This window comes from Aphelocoma coerulescens, chromosome 1 (assembly GCF_041296385.1).
Source record: "Aphelocoma coerulescens isolate FSJ_1873_10779 chromosome 1, UR_Acoe_1.0, whole genome shotgun sequence".
Taxonomy (NCBI): Eukaryota; Metazoa; Chordata; class Aves; order Passeriformes; family Corvidae; genus Aphelocoma; species Aphelocoma coerulescens.
Genome location: NC_091013.1, coordinates 105,304,243 through 105,324,052, shown reverse-complemented (window position 1 = coordinate 105,324,052; position 19,810 = coordinate 105,304,243). Strand labels below are relative to the sequence as shown.

General features: G+C 56.7%; 2 protein-coding genes across 2 annotated transcripts in view; both read left to right on the top strand.

Annotated features, from left to right (window-relative positions):
• CLPB (ClpB family mitochondrial disaggregase) overlaps positions 1-10,626 on the top strand; it is a 74,266-nt gene extending 63,640 nt beyond the window's left edge. The window contains exons 10-16 of the mRNA XM_069023660.1: positions 1,151-1,195; positions 3,020-3,181; positions 4,905-5,061; positions 7,936-8,009; positions 8,502-8,621; positions 9,044-9,148; positions 9,923-10,626. Of these exons, the coding sequence (XP_068879761.1) occupies positions 1,151-1,195; positions 3,020-3,181; positions 4,905-5,061; positions 7,936-8,009; positions 8,502-8,621; positions 9,044-9,148; positions 9,923-10,174 (915 nt within the window). The 3' untranslated portion in view covers positions 10,175-10,626. The remainder of the gene's footprint in view (positions 1-1,150; positions 1,196-3,019; positions 3,182-4,904; positions 5,062-7,935; positions 8,010-8,501; positions 8,622-9,043; positions 9,149-9,922) is intronic.
• Positions 10,627-14,495: 3,869 nt separating this feature from the next.
• PHOX2A (paired like homeobox 2A) lies at positions 14,496-18,395 on the top strand. The gene is made up of 3 exons (XM_069023587.1): positions 14,496-14,703; positions 16,777-16,964; positions 17,917-18,395. Exons 1-3 carry the CDS (start codon positions 14,496-14,498, stop codon positions 18,343-18,345), a joined length of 825 nt encoding a protein of 274 aa, XP_068879688.1. The 3' UTR covers positions 18,346-18,395.
• Positions 18,396-19,810: the final 1,415 nt, after the last annotated feature.

Below are 19,810 nucleotides of genomic sequence, written 5' to 3'. Positions count from 1 at the left end.
TTTTTCATCTGAAAGATGGAGTCAATTGTTTCCATCTTGCTCTGCCCTGGGTAGACATTTTTATAACTTTCAGGGAAATTATTGCATGGGAATATTTTTCGCAGAGAACCTGTAGCTGTCACATCCCTGAAAGTGTTCAAAACCAGGTTGAATGGGGCTTGGAGCCACTTGGTCTAGTGGAACATGTCCCTACCCATGGCAGGGAGGTTGGAATGGGATAGTCCTAAAGGTCCCTTCCAACTCAAACCATTCTCTGATTCCATTATTTTCCCAGGTAACAAATGACAGGACTAGAGGAAACTGCCTCAAGCTGGAGCTAGGGAGGTTTACGTTGGATATTAGGGAAAATCCTGTCTGTTCAGCTCTGGAAAAGGCTGCTCAGGGCAGTGGCAGAGTCCCCATCCCTGAAGAGGTTTAACAGCTGTGTGGATGTGGCACTTGGGGACATGGGTTAGTGGTGGGATTGGCAGTGCTGGGGGAACAGTTTGGCTCTGTTGTCTCAGAGGGCTTTTCCAACCCAAATAGAAAATTCTGTTCTCTAATTCTGAGATCCCCATGTAATGGTGTCCATGTGTGTGCCATGTACACATGTCCAGATGAGATGTATTCCCAGACATATGTCTCCTTCTCTACCATGGACAGTGTTTATGTCCAGCTGACCATGTCCAGGATGATGCTGGGAAGTTAAGGCTTGGCTTTTTCTAGTGTCAGCTGGATGAGATGATCACTGTAGGTCCTTTCCAACTGACATATTCCTCTTCCCTACCCTTCCCTCTCCTTCCCTTATTTTCCTTTCACCTCCAGGATGTGGATTACAGCTCCATGATCAGGACATTCAGTACCTGCAGTCAATCATCAGCTTTTCAGATGCAAAATGGAAACTTGGGTGGAAGCTATAAATTCACTAACACTATTCTCTGTTACAGGTTCAGTTCACTTCAGCCCAGTTCACCTACAAGCCCAGTTCACCTCAGCTTTATGACTTTTGTTGGATTTTTGTGGAGGGGTGTTGCATTCTTCTTGTGATTGATTTCTAAAAAGCTGAACCACAAAAATTTTGTATTTTATTTAGAAAATTTCACCTCTGTCAGTACCACTCCAGCTCTGGCAGTGAGCAGATTGATCAAATCTCATTTTAAGTCTCTTGCAGGGTTTCATCAGACTGGACATGTCGGAGTTCCAGGAGAGGCATGAGGTCAGTAAATGGGCTCTGAAAGGGAGCAGCTTCAAATTTAATCCAGAAAAAATGGGCATTTTGGGGTGTCAAGGTGGGAGCACAGCAGAACAACAGGAGTTGTTCCAAGTTGTGAATTAAATTGCAAGTAAGTTGCCAGAAAGCAAGTTTAATTGAGTGTCCTGGTTTAGGCATGATACTCCCCAGTTTAGTGCTCCCATTCCAAACCACGAGTCACTCACTCACGCCCCACCTCCCCTTGTCCCTCCCCATGGCATCTGGCTGGAGAGGGGAACTGGAAGCTCAAAAGGTAAAGACCATGGGTTGAGATGAGAACAAGTTACTGGAAACAGAAATGAGATAAGAAAACAAACAAACAACAATATTAATTACACAAGTATGTAAAAGAGAGAGTGATTCACATGCAAAATGCCCACTGACCCAACCCAGCCACGCCCTCCAGCTCAGAACCATGTCCTTCTACCACTCTTACTTGACCAAAAAGGAACCTGTTCTCCCCAGAAGAGACTCCTTGCCCCTCCTGGCTACTGCAAAAATTAACCCTGTCCTGGCTGGAACCAAGACATTGAGGCAAATTAGGAAGAGAGACCAAGGAACAAGGAAAAGTTTAACAATATGTGTCCAGTGCTGTGGGTTCCCTTGGGGTGGGGTCTGCCCTTGGGGAGAGAGCACCTGAGAAGAGATGGTGGAATCCAGAGGATCTTCTTGTGCATGAAAACCTGCAGCCACATGCTGTTCATCACCAATCAATGCCCAGGCAGGCACAGCTTACCCCAAGCCCCTTATCCCCAAAACATTGCTAAGTCCAGTGTGGGATCATTGCCTCAGCCTACCTTCCATGGAGGAAAGGGGGAGAATCCAGCAGAAGACGGGACAGTAGTGCCAAGTCCACCCCTGCCATCACAACTCCTGCCCAATTCTGGTGCCACAGGAGGGGTGGAGTATCTCACCAGGGTCACCCCTGGAGCTGAGGAGGTCCTAAATCCCTTTGGAGGGCTCTGTCTCCCCAAAAAGCATCAGGGTCCTAGCAATGACAGTGGTAAAACACTGGCACAGGCTGCCCAGAGAAGCTGTGGCTGCCCCATCCTTGGAAGTGTTCAAGGACAGACTTGGAGCAACCTGGTGCAGTGAAAGGTGTCCCTATGTATGGCAGTAGGGCTGGCACTACGTGGTCCCTTGCAACTCAAACCATTCCATGATTCTGTGATAACTGTGGCTTCAGATGACGCTCAGACATGTAAGATAGATGTAAGGTTGATGTAAGATGGACCAAGGTATATGTCAGAAATTGTCATTTTGCCAAAACATTCCTGTTGTCAGAAATATTATTCTATATAACCTTCTAAATTTCTAAACTTCATTTTAAAAAAACACTGTATCAAGCAGTGATGACATAGGAAAAGTATTTTACTTGTGGCCTCTTCCCACAAAGGCTACTTGTGGCTTTGATTCTGCACCAGAACTACCTGCCACTCATAATCCTTTGAATCCTTGCTCTTAAAAAGGCTAAAAGGGATGAAAACAAATCTTGGACATCTGGGACAGGTTGCTCAGACCCTGCGTAGCAAAGCAGGGCTGGTGCCTTCCCGCCTGTCCATGCTCTGCTAGTTCAAGATCTGGGCAGGGAATTGCTCAATCTTTATTTTGCTTAATTGTTGCTTATTAAGCTGATTTTGGGATACCTGGGGTGCGAGAGGTGTCACAAAGAATATAGAACTTGTTTTGTCAGCAGCAAAGAGCAGCGGCGGCCTGACAAGCTACCAGAACGGCTTCATTCGCACTGTCCAGGGACCAGCCTTCACCTTTCCTGTTCCTTCCTCTCAGGTGGCGAAATTCATTGGCTCGCCACCCGGCTATGTGGGCCATGAAGAGGGTGGACAGCTCACGAAAAAGCTGAGGCAGTGCCCAAATGCTGTGGTACTCTTTGACGAGGTGGACAAAGCCCACCCTGATGTGCTCACCATCATGCTGCAGCTGTTTGATGAGGTAAATCCACATTTTGGGTTAGAGTTGACACAAGGGACATGCAGAAGGTAACAGTGAGGAGTGAGAGGGATGACAGGTGGAGGAGTCAGATGATTTGGGTTGGGAGGGACCTTAAAATCTCATCTAGTCCACCTCTCCTGCCATGGGCAGGGGCACCTTCCACTAGACTAGGTTGCTCCAAGCCCCATCCAGCCTGGCCTTGAACACCTCCAGGCATGGGGCAGCCACAGCTTCTCTGGGTAGCCTGTGCCAGGGCCTTGCCATGCTCACAGGGAAGAATTCCTTCCCAATATCCCATCTAACCCAGCCCTCTGGCAGTGGGAAGCCATTCCGCCTCATCCTGTCTCTCCAGGCCTTTGTCCAAAGTCACTCTTTAGCTCTCTGGTTGATTTTGAAGGTCCCAGTCTGTCCTCAGAGGCCACCAAACTCCAGGGCAACACGCTGGAAGGTTTTGGAGGGTTTTTTTGTTTTTCTTTTAAGGATTAATAACCCCATTTTTCTTGCATAGATCATCACAGTAGCAGTTCAATGTGAAATCAATTCCTGTACCAGGCACTTGACAGGGCAATAACCCAAATGTTAATCTCAAGCACCCAACAAGGATTTGTGTCATTGTGCTGGATCTCTGCTGTTGGAGATGGATTGAGGAAAGAAACAGCCTGGGGAGATGCTGCTTTTTTCCTTATTTCCCTCTCTTTTTTATATTATTAATCAAGAGCACTGGTACTTTGGAAAGGTTCCTGGGTTGGTTTGGGGGGCTGAGGGTTGATGCCACCGCAGCAGTGGTGGTGCTGGGCAGCCCTGGTTTGCCAGGTGATCCCACAGGGATGAGGAGCTCTGCTGCTCAGATCACTCCGTTACAGCCATAACATTGTTATTTGTGGGCTCTGCCCAGCCCAAACCACAGCCACAGGCAGCGTTAGGGTCAAGCCTAGGATTAGGATTAGCATTAGTATTAGCATTAGTCCTGAGCTGAGCCTGGGGCTTGTGCCAGACCTAAAACCACCACAGGGAGGCAGGCAGAGGGTCAAAGGCTGGGGAGTTACATATGGGCAGCCACACAGTCATGGAATCATTGAGGTTGGAAAAGCCCTCTGAGACCATCAAGTCCAAGCATTCCCTCAGCACTGCCAAGCCCACCACTAAACCTAAATGCCACATTCACACAGCTTTTAAGTCCCTCCAGGGATGGAGACTCCAACACTGCCCTGGGTAGACTGTGCCAAGGCTGGACAACACTTCCAGGGAAGAAATGTTTCCTGATCTCCAACCTATACCTTCCCTGGTGCAGCTTGAGCCCGTTTATTCTTGTCCTGTCCCTCCTCCCCTGGGAGGAGATCAAGACTCCTGTCCCAGATCCAACCTTCTGTCAGGGAGCTGTAGAGAGCGAGAAGGTCTTCCCCGAACAGCCTTTTCTCCAGGCTGAATGAGGACATGGACTGGCCCAACCCTCCTCCTGGCAAGGCATCTCCCAGCACTTCCATCAGTTCTGTCCTGGATAGGGCACACTGGGACCATATGCAGGACAAGTTTCTGCCATTCCTGGGAGAGACAAGGACTTCTCCAACCTCATCCTTGCTTCCTTCCACCTCAGTCCTTGGGCATCCCTTCAAAATTAAATCCACTCTGGGGAAAAACGGGACCCATGTTCTTTTTCCTGGTGTTTTGGCCATGTCCTCCAGCACTTGCTGACACGGCTGGTGTCATCTTGCTGTTGTTGCAGGGCAGGCTGACAGATGGGAAGGGGAAGACCATTGACTGCAAGGATGCCATCTTCATCATGACCTCCAATGTGGCCAGTGAGGAGATTGCACAGCATGCACTGCAGCTCCGGCAAGAAGCCGTGGAGATGAGCAAGAAAAGGATCGCAGAAAACTTAGGTACTGGAGTTTCAATCTTCAAATCCCTAAAGAATCTCCCTCCTTCCTAACACAGCTTTGTTTGATACCAGCTCAGCCATCCCTCGGCAGGGGGCACACCCAGACCCTTCAGTCCCCTCTCCACAGGTCCTAAACTGGTGCACATGACTTGGGAATGCTCCTCTGCCAGGAAGTCATGAAAATCCCAGAAGGCTTTGGGTTGGAAGGGACCTAAAAGCCCACCCAGTTCCAAACCCCTGCCACAGGCCAGGACACCTTCCACTAGACCAGGTTGCTCCAAGCCCCATCCAACCTGGCGCGAAACAAGAAGTGAGTACCAGATGAGAAAGGCTGAGAGGTTGGACAGAGCCTCAAAGACACAATCTCCCTCTGAAGGATGCAGTGTCAAATAATGAGGATTTCAGAGCAGGTGGATTGAAACTGGATGGTCTTTATGGTCCCTTTCAACCCAAACTCTTCCGGGATTCCATGATTCTCTTTATCAAATCCCCCTTTTCTTTAGGGACCCGTCTAAATGCTTCCTGCAAAAGACTGTGGCTGGTTCAGGTGCTCATATTAAAGAGGAAAAGTTTTGTTTCCTCTCAGTCCTTCCCAAAAGGACTGAGCTTAATGAATTTTACTTCCCCATGGAATGGGAGCCCTGGCCTCACATATCAGGCTGCTGGAGAAAAATTTCCCAAAATGTGAATTTGGTAATAAAAGGGGAATGAGGAGAGCAAAGGCAGTCTCTGAGATTGGAAATTAACAACTTGATGTGCAACCTCCAGTGCCTTTGCTGGTAACTCTGAGGATGGACAGATGAAAAGTGATGCTAGCACCAGGGACTGTCCCTTTTAGACAGTGTTTGTCACATGGAGCAGAGGGAAAGCCTGTTTCCATCAGGTGCTGCTGTGCCTGGATAACCAGGCAGCCATGGGCAGTGTCTGCATCCCTTCTTTTCTCATCAATCTTAAAAAACTTACTTTGGGGTTTTTAAGATCCTTTTATGGTCTTAATTGTCTGGATATCACATCTTTCTCAAGGTATCCAGCAGCCTGTGCCATCTCAGATACACCATATTCCTTCATCAGCTCGATAGGAGTGGGAAAAAACGTTGGATTTTGGCATCAAATCCGTTTTCCTGCTTCTTTCTCCCTGTCTCTTCCTTTTACTTTGGAGAAGTGGCTGTCGACGCTGACTTAATTCAGAATCTTTAAACTTCAGTCAGGCTGAGTAAAGGACAAAACACATCGTCAACTGAACTTTCCAGAATAACATTTGAAAATGCCAAACGTTTCCCTGCTCAATGAGGAGAGCATTGAATTTTAATTTCTGGGACAGTACAGCTGCAGCAGGAGAGGAGCTGGGGAGGGCATTTGGGCACAGCAGCTGCCCTCAACTGGGTTTCAAGGAGCTCCTGCCCATTTCCTGACTCTCAGTGTGGAGATGCCACGGCAGGAGGTCACTAAAGCGCCTGGCAGGCAGATAAATGGGAAGATAAAGAAAGAGCTGCTTCCCCAGTGGGCTCTGCATCCACCAGTGGCAGCAGCAGGTATTACATGTGGGAAGTGGGAATGCTGGTAGCAGTGCTGGCTCCTCTGCCTTTCCAGCTCTCCTCTTCCAAAACACTGGGACAGACCTATTGGCATCCCTGCCCGTGAGAGAGGGGTTGGAACTGGATCAGGTGATTCCAGAGCACCCTGCACCCCTTCAGGCATTAGGGGGAGCCTCCTCACTGCCTACAACTGCCTGAACAGAGGATGTAGCCAGGTGGGCATCAGTTTCTTCTTCCAGGTAAAAAGTGACAGGACAAGAGGAAACAGTCTCAGTTTATGCCAGGAGAGGTTTAGGTTGGATATTGGGATACTTTATTCCCCAATAGGTTTGTTCAGCCCTGGCACAGGCTTCCCTGGGCAGTGGTGTAGTTCCCATCCCTGGAGGGATTTAAAGGATGTGTGGATGTGGAATGTGGGGACATGGTTTAGTGGTGGGCTTGGCAGTGCTGGGGGAATGCTTGGACTTGATGGTCTCAGAGGGCTTTTCCAACCTAAACCGCCTATCCAGTGGAGCCTGAGAACCCCTTCTGCCACTGCTGGTGAGGGGCAGCAATCTTCATCAGGGCTGCATAGCTGGGATAGGCTCCCAGCACCCAGCATGGGTCTGTGTCCCCTCCCCTGCCCTGCATGCTGGGATCCAATCCAGAGCACAGGAATCTATCTTGCTGTGAGCACCCTGGTGTCAAACAGCACATGGAGGAGAATGGGTACAGAATGGGTGAAGCTGTGGGAAGAACTGGGATGATGAAGACAAAGAGGAATGTGGCACTGGGAGGAAGATGGGTGATGCTGCAGCCAAGCATCCAGAGTGGCTGGGAGCCAGGATTCGAGAGCAGCCAGACCCTGGCTCCATCTGCAGTCAGCAGAGGGAAATAGACTGCAGCCAGAGCAGTGCCGCAGGCACCCTGAACATGAGATTGGTGTTTGCGGGAGAGACCATAGACTCTTCCAGTGCTCACAGCCCCAGAGGGCCGGTGTATTCTGTGTGTCAGGTCACTGGCAGCTGTGGAGCCCAACTTGGCACCTCAGCTGCCCAAAACCTCTGGGAGCAGCTCCTGTGGGGACAGAGCAGGGAGCAGAGGCAGAGCCAGGGCTCTTTGGCCATTCAAGGGAGCCACATCAGCATAGGATGTTCCCCTGGAGCACCACAGGACACCCAGAACTGCTGTCCACAATGCCAAGTGCAGGGACACCACACTACCAAAGCAAACTGCTCACACATGTGGAGGTCCCAGGTCTGTCCTGCAGTACCCCCAGACCCTTCCTTGCACTCAGCTCTAGCTCGTGAAACCATTGTCCCACTGTCCCTACTGATACCCGCCATCCACCTCTCTTCCAGAGGACGTCCAGATGACTGACAAGATCACCATTTCCAAGCAGTTCAAGGAAAAGGTTATTCGCCCTATCTTGAAGGTATGGACAGTGTTTTCATGGCTGATGTTTTAGGTGTCCTGAGCTTTGGTCCCAGACTCCTTCCCTGTGTTTCTCTCCCAGCTATGAGAGAAGGGATGTAACCCCACTAAAAATGTTGGAGGGACCTTTCAGCAAGGTCAGAGCCCAGCAGAAATAAAGCACAGCTTCTTTACTCTTGGAGTGGAGCCACGATGCATGGTGGGAAGGGGACACAGGACAGGAAGCGCTGCGATGCAGTTTGGGGGCTCTCTGCTCTCCCAAGGTCAGGAAAACCTGCCTGCAGTAACATCCCTGTGACCTTCAGTTTCTTTAAGATGTTTCTGGAGCACCTCTGGGTGCTGTCCAGCTCCATGGCATGGGATTGGATGGCTGCTGGGAGCTGTGGGAGGTGGGATGATCCCTGGGGAGCTCCTTCTGCAATGCCACTCTCACTGCTGTTCCCATCGGGGTCACCATCCCTCTCCCTGCTGACCTCCTCCCTTGTCCCTGCAGGCTCACTTCAGACGGGACGAATTCCTGGGCAGGATCAATGAAATTGTCTATTTTCTCCCTTTTTGCCACTCAGAGCTCATCCAGCTGGTCAACAAGGAGCTCAGTTTTTGGGCCAAAAAGGTAAAAAAACATCAAGGGCTTTAGAGGGGACTTCTCAGAATAACTCTGTGAGAAATCCCTGCCACAGCATCTATCCTTGGGTAGACACAATGATGTGTATCTTTACTATCATCATACAAGCTGTTGGACTTGGGGTGCTGGGGAGAATCGGGACCTCTGGGAGCAGCAGAGATGGTTCCTCTTGGACTGGAGATCCAGGCCACCTTCAGAGATGTCATTTGTCTAATTGGTCTTTGCATGTCTCAGCTCTCTGGGGGCTAAATGGGATTTTGGGGTCCTTTTGTTGTGGTGGAACTGGCCTGGTGGAGCCCAGCCCTTGTCAGCACTGCAGTGCAGCATCCTCACTGCTCAAGGAGAAGGGTGACAGGCTTGCTGGGGGGCATCCATAATTCTTCCTCCTCTTCCTTCCCTCCCCCTGGCAGGCCAAGGCAAGGCACAACATCACACTGCTGTGGGACAGGGAGGTCATGGACGTGCTGGCTGATGGCTACAACCTTCACTATGGTGCCCGCTCCATCAAACATGAGGTGAAGGCAAGAGGGAAGTTGGGGTGAAGTTCATGTTGTCACCTCCAGCCCCACTGCCCACGGAGAGCCAGGACTGGAAAGGCATCAAAAGAGAGATGGAGTCACTGGAGCAAATTCAGAGGATGTCATGGAGATGCTCTGGGGGCTCTAGCCCCTCTGCTCTGGAGACAGGCTTGGAGAGCTGGGGGGTGTTAAAACTGGACAAGAGAAGGCTCCAGGGAGACTTCAGAGCTCCTTCCAGTGCCTAGAAGGGCTCCAAGACAGCTGGAGAGGGACTTCGGACAAGGGCCTGGCATAATAGGTTAAGGGGGGATGGCTTCAAACTGCAAGAGGGCAGGGTTAGGTGGGATATTGGGAAGAAATTCTTGTCTGTGAGGGTGGTGAGGCTCTGACACAGATTGCCCAGAGAAGCTGTGGCTGTGCCATCCCTGGAAGTGTTCAAGGCCAGGCTGGACAGGGCTTGGAGCAACCAGGTCTAGTGGAAGGTGTCTCTGCCCATTGCGGGGGGTATGAAATGTTAACGAACTTTAAAAAGTCCTTTTCAACCCAAACCCTTCTGGGATTTCATGACTGTGGGTCTGACCCTCCTCATCTCTGGAGAGATGTCAGTGGTCTGGGGGAGGAAGTGTCACACCCACACTCCAGAGACAGGGCATAAGTGGGATGAAGAGAAGGTTGCATGATTCTGCACTACCTGAGGGTGGGAAGGAGCTGGCCATCTGCATGGGAGGCTTTCCACAGGGTTTTCCTGTCAGGATCTGTTCTGTCCCTCAGGTGGAGCGGCGTGTGGTGAACCAGCTGGCAGCTGCCTATGAACAGGACCTGCTGCCACGGGGCTGCACCCTCAGGATCACCGTGGAGGATTCAGACAAGCAGCTGCTGAAAACCACAGAGGGGTCTTCCTCCAGCACAGGAAAATCCAAGGTGCCGACCCTGCGGCTGGAGATTGTAGAGAAGGACAGCAAGGCCCGAAAACTGGAGATCCAGGCACCGCTGAACCCCGAAAACATCACTTACTTCTTGTAGGCAACACTGGGCGCTCACAGTGGCAATGGAATACCCCAAGAGTTGGAGTGAGCGGTGCCTGAGAGGGCAGAGCTGCAATCCTGCCACCTCTGGGCATGGACACAGGCACAGGCACGGACACAGATATGGGCAGCATGCCCCGGGGTGGGCATGAAGGGCTCTGGGGATGCAGCTGTGGGTGACAAGGTGCCCTGGTGCCATTCAGGGATAGGTCAGTGGAGGTCCTGGGGTTTCACAGGGTATTGGAGTTTTTTAAGGAAGGGGGAAGCAAACTGTGGACCATGCAGGAGCTGGGATGAATTTGTCATTCCCATGGGAGGGGGCTTGCTGGGATAGCTGGGCTGGCAAGGTAGGGGATGGGAACTGAGTGTGAGTATAAAAGCCACCAGGCACACACTTGCTCTGTATTGTTCCTGTTTCTTTATGGCAATAAACATGCTTTGCGCATCCAATCCTTTGTGTCCCCAGAAGGAGCGGCCGTTGGGACCACCATCCTCATCTTAGGGCACTCCCAGGTCTCCTGCTCATCACCAGGAGCCAGGAATGTCACCGAGAGTGGGGAATACCACTGGGAGCTGGGACCCACTGTCACATCTCCCCAGCCCAGCCAGGCAACATCCTGGTGCAAACCCCTCACTGAACCTTTTTCTCATGACCACCTTCCAGGAAATACTTAATACCTCAGGTGGAACTGAGCTGTCCAAGTTGTCTCCATGGGGACACGGAGGCTGTGGCCCCCCCATGGGGGCTCCTTCAGGGAGCTGCTCATGGTGGAATAGGAGACATGGTCATTAATGGGGCCACCCCAGCCATGGGTTTCGAAGAGGAGAACATGAAATACATATGGAAATCAAACCCCCTCAGGATTAATTAGCTCCGAGTCACTGTCCCTTTGGATGCAGCCAGGATCCCCATCCCACTGTTCCCTCCTACCCCGATGTCCTCATGGGCATTTGGTTCTGGTGCTGGTTCTTGCCTTCCAGGGATACAAGGAGGTGTGGTGGGGGATGCCTTGAACCCCCTTCCTATCCCAGTAGCTTTTTTCTGGCTTAATGCTGGGGCCTGGAGCAGGATTCCATCCCTGGAGGGTTTGGGAGTGTCACCAGGCTCCACTGGAGCCTCCCAAGGTCAGATTCACTTCCACAGATGCACACAGGTGTGCACTGAGGTGTGCACTGAGGTCTGCATGCATGTGCATGTGTGTGCATGGGAGCACAAAGGTGTAACGTACCTGTGTGCTTGGGTGTGCAGCTCTGAGCACAGCTGTTCGCTGGTGCGTGCCCTCACTTGTGTGCTCAGGTGTGCAGGGAGCTACAGGTGTGCCCTCTGTGCCATGCTGTGCTGGGTCACGTCACACCATGCTGTGCCATCACACTGTGCCATGTCGTGCTGTGCCAGGTCACACTCATGCCAAGTCACATCATCCTGTTCCATGCCATGCCATTCCATTCCACACTGTGCCACGCTCTACCATGCCATGTCACACTGTGCCAAGCTGTGCCAGCCCCATGGATCGTAGCCCCGCACGCAAGAGCCAGGACCACATGGGCCCTCCTCAACCCTTAGAGGTCGTTTTCTTGGTGCCAACACAGGTAAACAGGCTTCCACTGCCAGGAAGAGTGCCTGGGAGAACGGGATCTGGAGGAAGAACCACTGGGCTGTGTCGGACACATTCAATTCCCAGCAGCAGAACCCCATGCTGGCACCTGATCCAGTCAGGAGGGTGCCGCCAGTGGGGGCTCAGGACACCCTGGAGCACCCCATCTTTGTCCCCAGGAACAGTGTAGCAGTGGACAGAGGCCTCCGGCACCATTGGGAGCAGCTGTGGGGCTGGGGGACCCACCAGGACCCCTGACACATAACCTGGGGGACTCCATGGGGCGATGAAGGCTGGAGAGTATGGGAGATACAGGAATGATGAGGTGGGTGCTTGTCATTCCAACCAAGCTGGGGCTAGAGCTGGGGGAATCTGGAGTGTGACCAGAGGGGATACTGCAGAGCGTACATCAGAGAGGGTGCCATCGGCATGGGATCCATTGGAGGGGTTCCATCAGAGGGGGTCCACCCATCAGAGGGGTCCCACTCGAGGAGTCCCATTGGAAGGAGTCCCCCATCAGACAGGGGTCCCATCAGAACGGTTCCTTTGGAGCAGTCCTATCAGAGGGCATCCCATTGGAGAGGGTCCTATCATCTCCCCCCACCAGCTCTGGAGGGACCCCAACCCACCCAGGAACATGGACATAGCTCCAAGCCCACAGGCAGCCCCCAGCACACAGAGGGAGCCTGTCCCCATCTCCCCCACTGTGCCCAGCCCTCCCCATTGTCCCATTTTGGGGGCAGGGGGTGTCAGCCTTTGCCCCCCTCCCCATTCGGCAGCACTGGGGACAGCTGGGCACCCTGCTGCCAGCACCCATCTCCCTTCATCCACCACAATCCGCAGGGATCACCCACATCCACATCCCACCGGAGCCGCAGGGATGCAGGACAGCTCCCTGGCCCTACCCCTCATCCCACTCCCCTCCGCGTTCCCCTCCCTCTGCTCTCCCCCTGCCTCTCTCTCCTCCTCCTCCTCCTCACCCTCCCGGCTCCCCCCGGCTCTGGGTAGCACCAGCAGCTCCTTGCGTGGCAGATTGCTGCCTAATTAGTTTAGAGGGAAAACTTAATTGAATTAACTTTTCACAGCTCCAGCAGCCCGACAGTGGGGCCTCGCTCCGCGCCAGCCCCACGCCCTGATCGAATTAACTTGTTTAGCAACCTGCCCGCTCGGCCGCGCAGCTGGGGTGGGCGCGGGGGGGGGAGGCACCACCAGCACCCACCGGGGGCCCGGGGGCTCGGGCGGGGGAGCGGAGACAGAGATGACCTGCCAGGGGCGGGGGGGCTGTTCCCAGGGAACGGAGTCCAGGAGGGAGCAGGACCCTTTGTGGCTCGAGACGTGGGGCAGAATGCGGGATGGGCATGGGGCAGGCCATAGGGCAGGACAGATGGCAGGGCAAGGGCCAAGAGACAGGGCAGGACATGGGGCAAGATGTGGGGCAGGACACAAGACAGGATATGGGACAAAACACAGGGCAAGACACGGGGCAGGATGCACAGCAGAAAATGGGGAAGGACACAGGTTAGGACAGGAGATGGGACAGAATATAGGGTAGAAGGTGGGACAGGGTGCGGGGTTGGATAAAGGGCAGGACATGGGGCAGGACAGGTTTGAACCGATCCCACAGGACGCAGCCAGAGTTCGTTCTTCCCCCGCCCCCGCGGCCTCCTGGGGGGCCCAAAGCCCTTCATTGGACACAATTAGACTTCTAAATCCTCTTTAGTGAAAGTGTTTGTCTTGAAAATGTCCCAAATCCCGCCAAATCCTCCCCAAATCCTCCCGCATCCCCCCTCCCTGCATCCCCCTCTGGTGCCGCTGAAAGGGGCGAAAGTCTTTTCCTTGGTCCCTGCAGGGGGCTGGGGGGGATGGGGTGCTTTGAAATTCATCCGGGCTGAAAATTGGGGAGTGGGATTGTAAAGGCCAGAGCCCCCCTAGGAGAGAGGGGTGGGACTGAGTACCCCTCCAAAGCCTCCTGCTCTCCCCATGCACGCGGGGGCAGTGGACACCCAGGGATGGGGTGTGGTGGCGTTGCTGCCCTCCTGCCCCTGGGATGCTCAGTCCCAGAGGCATGGCATCAGGATGGAGATGCACGTGGGATGGAATGACATGGGATGGGGACAGGGACGGGACTGGGATGGGGACGGGACTGGGATGGGATGGGATGGCGTGGGGTGAGGATGGGGATGGGGATGGGGATGGGGATGGGAATGGGAATGGGAATGGGAATGGGAATGGGAATGGGAATGGAGATGGGAATGGGAATGGGGATGGGGATGGGGATGGGGATGGGGATGGGGATGGGGATGGGGATGGCGTTGGGGACAGGAATGAAACAGAAGGATGGGGACACGGGAGGAAGGTCCGAGCGCTGGTCCCAGAGCGGGCCTGCCGAGTGCTGCTCCGGGGGGTGCCCAGGGGCCGCTCCCCCTCCCCGCCCCGAAGTGGCGGCTGCCGCAGTCGGCCCGAGGTGGGGGGTGCGTGCGCCCACGAAGGGTTAAGGGGGGCGGGGGGCTGCGGGGAGGGGGGGGTGTCGGCTCCGCCCGCTCCCGCCGTCCCCGGGAGATATTGTCATGCAAAAGCCCCCGGCGAGCGCAGCCTTTGTCCGCGCTCCCCCCGCCGGTATATTAACGGGCCGGGGCGGCGGCGGCGGCGGGGGCGGGCGGGGGCCCGGCGGGCAGGAGGCGGCGGGGACGGGCGGGCGGCAGCCGGGGCCGCACCGGACTCGCCATGGACTACTCCTACCTCAACTCCTACGAGTCCTGCGTGGCCGCCATGGAGGCGAGCTACGAGTTCAGCCCCTGCAGCCAGGCGGGCTCCTTCCAGTACAGCCCCATGCGGGGGGGCTTCGGGCCCGCGCCCGCCTGCGCCCCCCTCGCCTCCGCCAGCTGTGCCCTGGGCGCCCTCCGCGACCACCAGCCCTCGCCCTACTCGGCAGGTAAGGGAGAGGGACCCCCCGACCCGCCGGGAGCCACCAGGGACATCCCCCCGTGCCCTGGACGGGCGAGAGGGAGCGGCCGCGCCGTCGGGGCTGGCAGGGATCGGAACTGGCGGGGACCGGAGCTGCCGGAGCTCGGGAACGGCGGCTGCCGTCGATGTCAGGGCTCGGTGCAATCGGTTGCCGGAGCCGTCGGTCTCCCGTACCGTCAGTGCTCGGTGCCGTCGGTGCCCGATACTGTCGGTTCTCGGAGCCGCCGCTGCCCTGTACTGCAGGACTCGATGCCGACGGTGCCCATTACTGCCGGTTCCCGGCAGCGCCGGTGCCCGATCCTACCAATTCCCGGTACCGTTGTTGCCCAGTACCGTCAATGCCTGGTGCTGTCGGTGCCCGATACCATCGGCTCCCGGTGCCGCTGGTACCCGGCACTGTCAGGATTCGTAGCCATCGGTTCCACGTACCGTTGGCGACCGATATCATCGGTTCCCGGTGCCCCCAGTGCCTAACACCGTTAGTGCTCGATGCCGCCTATTCCCGGAACCGTCTGTTCTCGGTGCCGCCAGTGCCCGTTCCTGCAAAGTCCCCGTACTGTCGGCTCTCGGTACCATGAGTGCACGCTGCCACTAGTGCCCGCTGCTGCCCGTTCCCGTTGCCGCCGGTGCTCGGCACTCTCAGGCTCGATGCCGTCGGTAACGGCTGCTGTCGGTCCTCGGTGCCGTCAGTTCCCCATGACATCGATTCCCGGTGCTACCGATTCCTGGCATTGTTGGTGCTCGGTCCCGCCGGTTCCCGGTGCTGCCGGTGCCCGCAGCCCAGGCTGGCTCTGCCTGGCTCGGTCCCCACCGCCCCCCGTCCCGGGTCTCCCTGCTCGCCTCCGCCGGTGGGGATGAACCCTCCCAAGCACGGCCGCGGATCGCCGGGGATCCCTGAAGCGGTGGTGGCCCCAGAACGGGGCTGGGGAAGGTCCTCGCAGCTGGGACCCCGCTCCCCGCTCCGCATTCGTTGCCACCGCGGAGGCGCTCCCTGTGGTTGCGCCGACAACGAAGGAGCCGCCGATTGGTACCGGCGGCCCCATCCGCGCCGGCACCGCATTGCCCCCCCAGCCCCGCTCCTGCCCCGAGGCCCCGCGTCCTGCTGGCAACGAACGAACGGGGCCGGGGGCGCAGCGGGGGCAGCGATCCAGCCCTGCCCTCGTTCTACCCGCCCTGCCCGGTTCATCCTGCCCGGTTCATCGTGCCTGGTCCATCCCCTGATTCATCCTGCCCCGTTCACCCCTTTTCAGTTCACCCCAGCCCAGTTCATCCTTCCTGATTCATCTGTCCTTGGGCGGTTCCTCTGCCCAGTAGTGCATCCCCTACCCATTTATTCCCGGTCTGTTTCTTCCCAGGCGATCCTTGCCCAATCCTTCCCTGCCCCGTCCTTCTCTTCTCGGTGCATCCCTTCTCAAGTTACCCCCTACCCAGTTAATCCTCCCCGGTTCATTTATCCCTGGTCAGTGTCCCCTGCCCAGTCCGTCCCTTCCCAGTCCATCCCTTCCCGGTTCATCCGTGCCCGATCCATCCCTGTTCAGTCCATCCTTGAGCTGTGCATTCCTTCCCAGTTCACCACTGCCGAGTTAATCCTCCCCGGTTCGTCTATCCCTGGCCAGTGTCACCTGCCCGGTCTATCCCTTCCCGTTCATCCCTTCCAAGTCCATTCCTTCCCAATTCATCCCTGCTCAACTCATCCCTGCCCGATCCATCCCTGCCCCGTCCTTCCCTTCCCAGTGCATACCTTCTCAGTTCCCCCCTACCCAGTTCATCCTCCCTGATTCATCTATCCCTGGCCAGTGTCACCTGCCCAGTCCATCCGTTCCCAGTCCATTCCTTCCCGGTTCATCCCTGCTCGATTCATCCCTGCCCGACCCATCTCTGCCTAGTGTCTCATCCCTGGTGCATCCTTTCCCGGTCCCTTTCTTCCGGGTCCATCCCTTCCTGGTCCATCCCTGCCTGATGCCCCCTGCCCAGTGTGCCCCAGTGTCCACCACAGCCCTCCCGCTGTACCAGCCGCACTGACTTCCCGTTTCTCTCCCAGTTCCCTACAAATTCTTCTCGGACCCGTCGGGGATCAACGAGAAGCGGAAGCAGCGGCGGATCCGGACAACATTCACCAGCTCCCAGCTGAAGGAGCTGGAGAGGGTGTTTGCCGAGACCCACTACCCCGACATCTACACCCGCGAGGAGCTGGCCCTCAAGATCGACCTCACCGAGGCCCGGGTGCAGGTCAGCTCCGGGGAGGGAGGAGGGGGTGGGGGGTTGGGGATGGAGGTGCGGGGCTCTGATCCCACCAGAGCAGGGATGCTGACCATGGGATGCTGCTGCTCTGCTCCCTGCATTGGGAGGGGGCACAGGAAGGGACTCAGCCTTGGCACCACTGCAGTCAGGGGGACATACTGTCAACACAGCCCTGCTCTGCTGGGAGCTCGGAGGACAGCCTGGCTTCCAGTAGCGTGCGGGCATTGGTTCATGCCACAGCACGGTCACTGTCACCAATTATTTAGTCCAGTCCCAAACACCTTGAGGTTGGTGAGTGTCCATGGAGGACAGAGAATGGCCCTTTGTGGGTGCAGATGTCCCCTGCATCAGTGCAGATTTCTCTTGTGGGACACAGACACCCCGTGTAGGTGCAGATTCTCCTATGTGAGTGCAGACACCCTGAGTCAAAGGAGAACCCTCTCTGTGGGGTCCTTTTGTGTGGGATCCCCCCTGTGTCAGTGCAGACCCCCCTTTGTGGCTGCAGACTCCCCTCGGTGGGTGCAGACACCCCGTTTGTCAGAACACCTGTCCCCGTAGGAATGTAGGGACCCACAGGAGTGGGGGTCCCGGCCCCCTCCCTCCCAGGGGGAATGGTGAGTGAAGCAGACCCCACTGTTGGCACCATGGGGATCTGGGGGTGCAGGCTGTGGGGGTAGGCTCTGACCCCACGAGGTGCAGGTGTGGGTGCAGTGTGAGGATGTCCTCTCCCCATTTCCCTCCTTTTCCAAACGCCAGAGCACACGCCTGTGCCTGGAGTCGACCTCACAAATCCACATTATTGTGGATACATGGATCCCTCTGGTGATGTGGAAGACATTTCCCCCGAGGGAATGGGGGGGTTGTGGGGGGGATCCCGGAGCCTGGGAGGGCTCCCAGGGACCATGGCAAGGGGTGCTCCCATCCCCTCCATCCCCTCCAGGTGTGGTTCCAGAACCGTCGAGCCAAATTCCGCAAGCAGGAGCGTGCGGCCAATGCCAAGGGTGCCAGTGGCACCGGCAGCACCGGGAAGAAGTCGGAGCCGCGCTCCTCCTCAGAAGACGACGAATCCAAGGAATCCAACTGCAGCCCGACTCCAGACAGCACGGCGTCCCTGCCCGCTGCTGCCATCGGCAGCCCCGGCGGCAGCCTGAGCCCCAGCCCTGGCGCGGGGGCACCCCTGGGACCCGGCCATGCCCCCCAGCCCCTCAAGGCACCCCTCTGGGCAGGGGTGGGGGGCGGCAGCGGTGCCCCCAACACGGCCGAGCTGCTGAAGGCCTGGCAGCCCACCGAGGCTGTGCCGGGACCCTTCTCCGGCGTCCTCTCCTCCTTCCATCGGAAACCAAACGGCATCAAGACAAACCTCTTCTGATCGCTGAATCGCCGGATCCAGCTGCCCCCCAACCCCCCTTCGGCCCCCACCCTGCACCCTCCACCCACCGCCCCCACCACGGACCCAGCCACGACGCTTCAGCAAACGGGGAGAGGGAGCAGGGACCGCCCCTGCCACCTCCCGGACCCTGCGCTGATGGGACGGACCCGGAGTGGGGGCAGCTCCCACCGTCACCCATGGGTGCTGCGGGACCATGGGGTGCCAGGCGGGGGGCACCACCCCCACGCTCAGCCAGCGTGCCCCTGGCAGAGCCTTCGGGTTTGGGGGCTCCCGGCACACTCCAGGTTTGGGGGTAGATGCGGGGCTCCCCACAGCACTGCGGGTGCTCCAGCATCGCCCCAGGAGACTGGGCTGTGCCGCTGGGCTGGGGGCGAGGAAGCACTTTATGGGGGGGCTCTGGGGGCCACGGGGTGCGCAGTGCCGGGGAGCCCGGCACGGAGACGCCCCTTGGTGGGTGTGGGGAGGAGTCGATTTCCCCCAGATCCTGCCTGCTGACATGGATTCCCCCCCAGCAGCACCCTGGCGGGAAGAAGACGCACCCCCCCACCCCCTTCCCCCCCCCCGAAGACTTTGGGGAGTAAACGCAGGGCTGGGAGGTTCAGCACTCACCTGCATTGCTGCAGGCATTGCCAATGGGGACGGGGCACCAGAACTGCTGGGGGTGAGGTGGCCTCCCTGAGGGGGCTGTTGTGAGATGGACCCCCCGGAGCAGCCAGTGGGATGTCTCGGAGTAGCCACGACCCCTTGCCAGCAGCAGGCTGGTGGGAGCTGGCTCGGGTGCAGCTGGGACCCCCCCCCGCACATCCCCGCCCAAAGGGTCCCCGAGGGGCGGTGGTGCTGGTGGGCCCCTCGTGTCCAGCCACCCACTACACTGGTGCTGCCATGCTGGTGGGCTTCATGGTGAGAATGCTGGCAGCCCACCCACGTGTCCCTGTTCCCCCTGTATTCCTCCCAGTCCCCCCCGAGGTGGGTTCCCCACTTTTCTTTTTTTGTTTTTTAACCATTCTGTAATTTATTACCCACATTTGCAAATGCCACTAATCCAAATTAAACTTAATTTATTGATGCTGCTGCTGGCCCTCAGCCCTTGCTGCACCCCACCCCCACCAAGGGCTGCAGGGGTGGGGGTGCTGCATAGTCCCCACCCCTAAACCCTCTGAAACCCACCAGAACCCCCCAGGTGATGCCACAGACCCCCAGCACCTTAGGGATTATGTTGGCTGCTCCCCACTTGAAGACCCCAAGCAGCTGCAGGAAGGTGAGGGGGGCACCCCATGGGAAGCCCCCTCAAGTGGGGTGAAGAGAGGGATGCCCCACACAGGCCCCCAGCCTGTAAGGACCTTTTGGGGGGTGATGATGAACAAGGTCTTGGGGGCATTGGGATGGGGACAAGAAGCATGCGAGGCTATTGGGAGAGCAGTCTGAGGTACACAAGGTGGGCAAG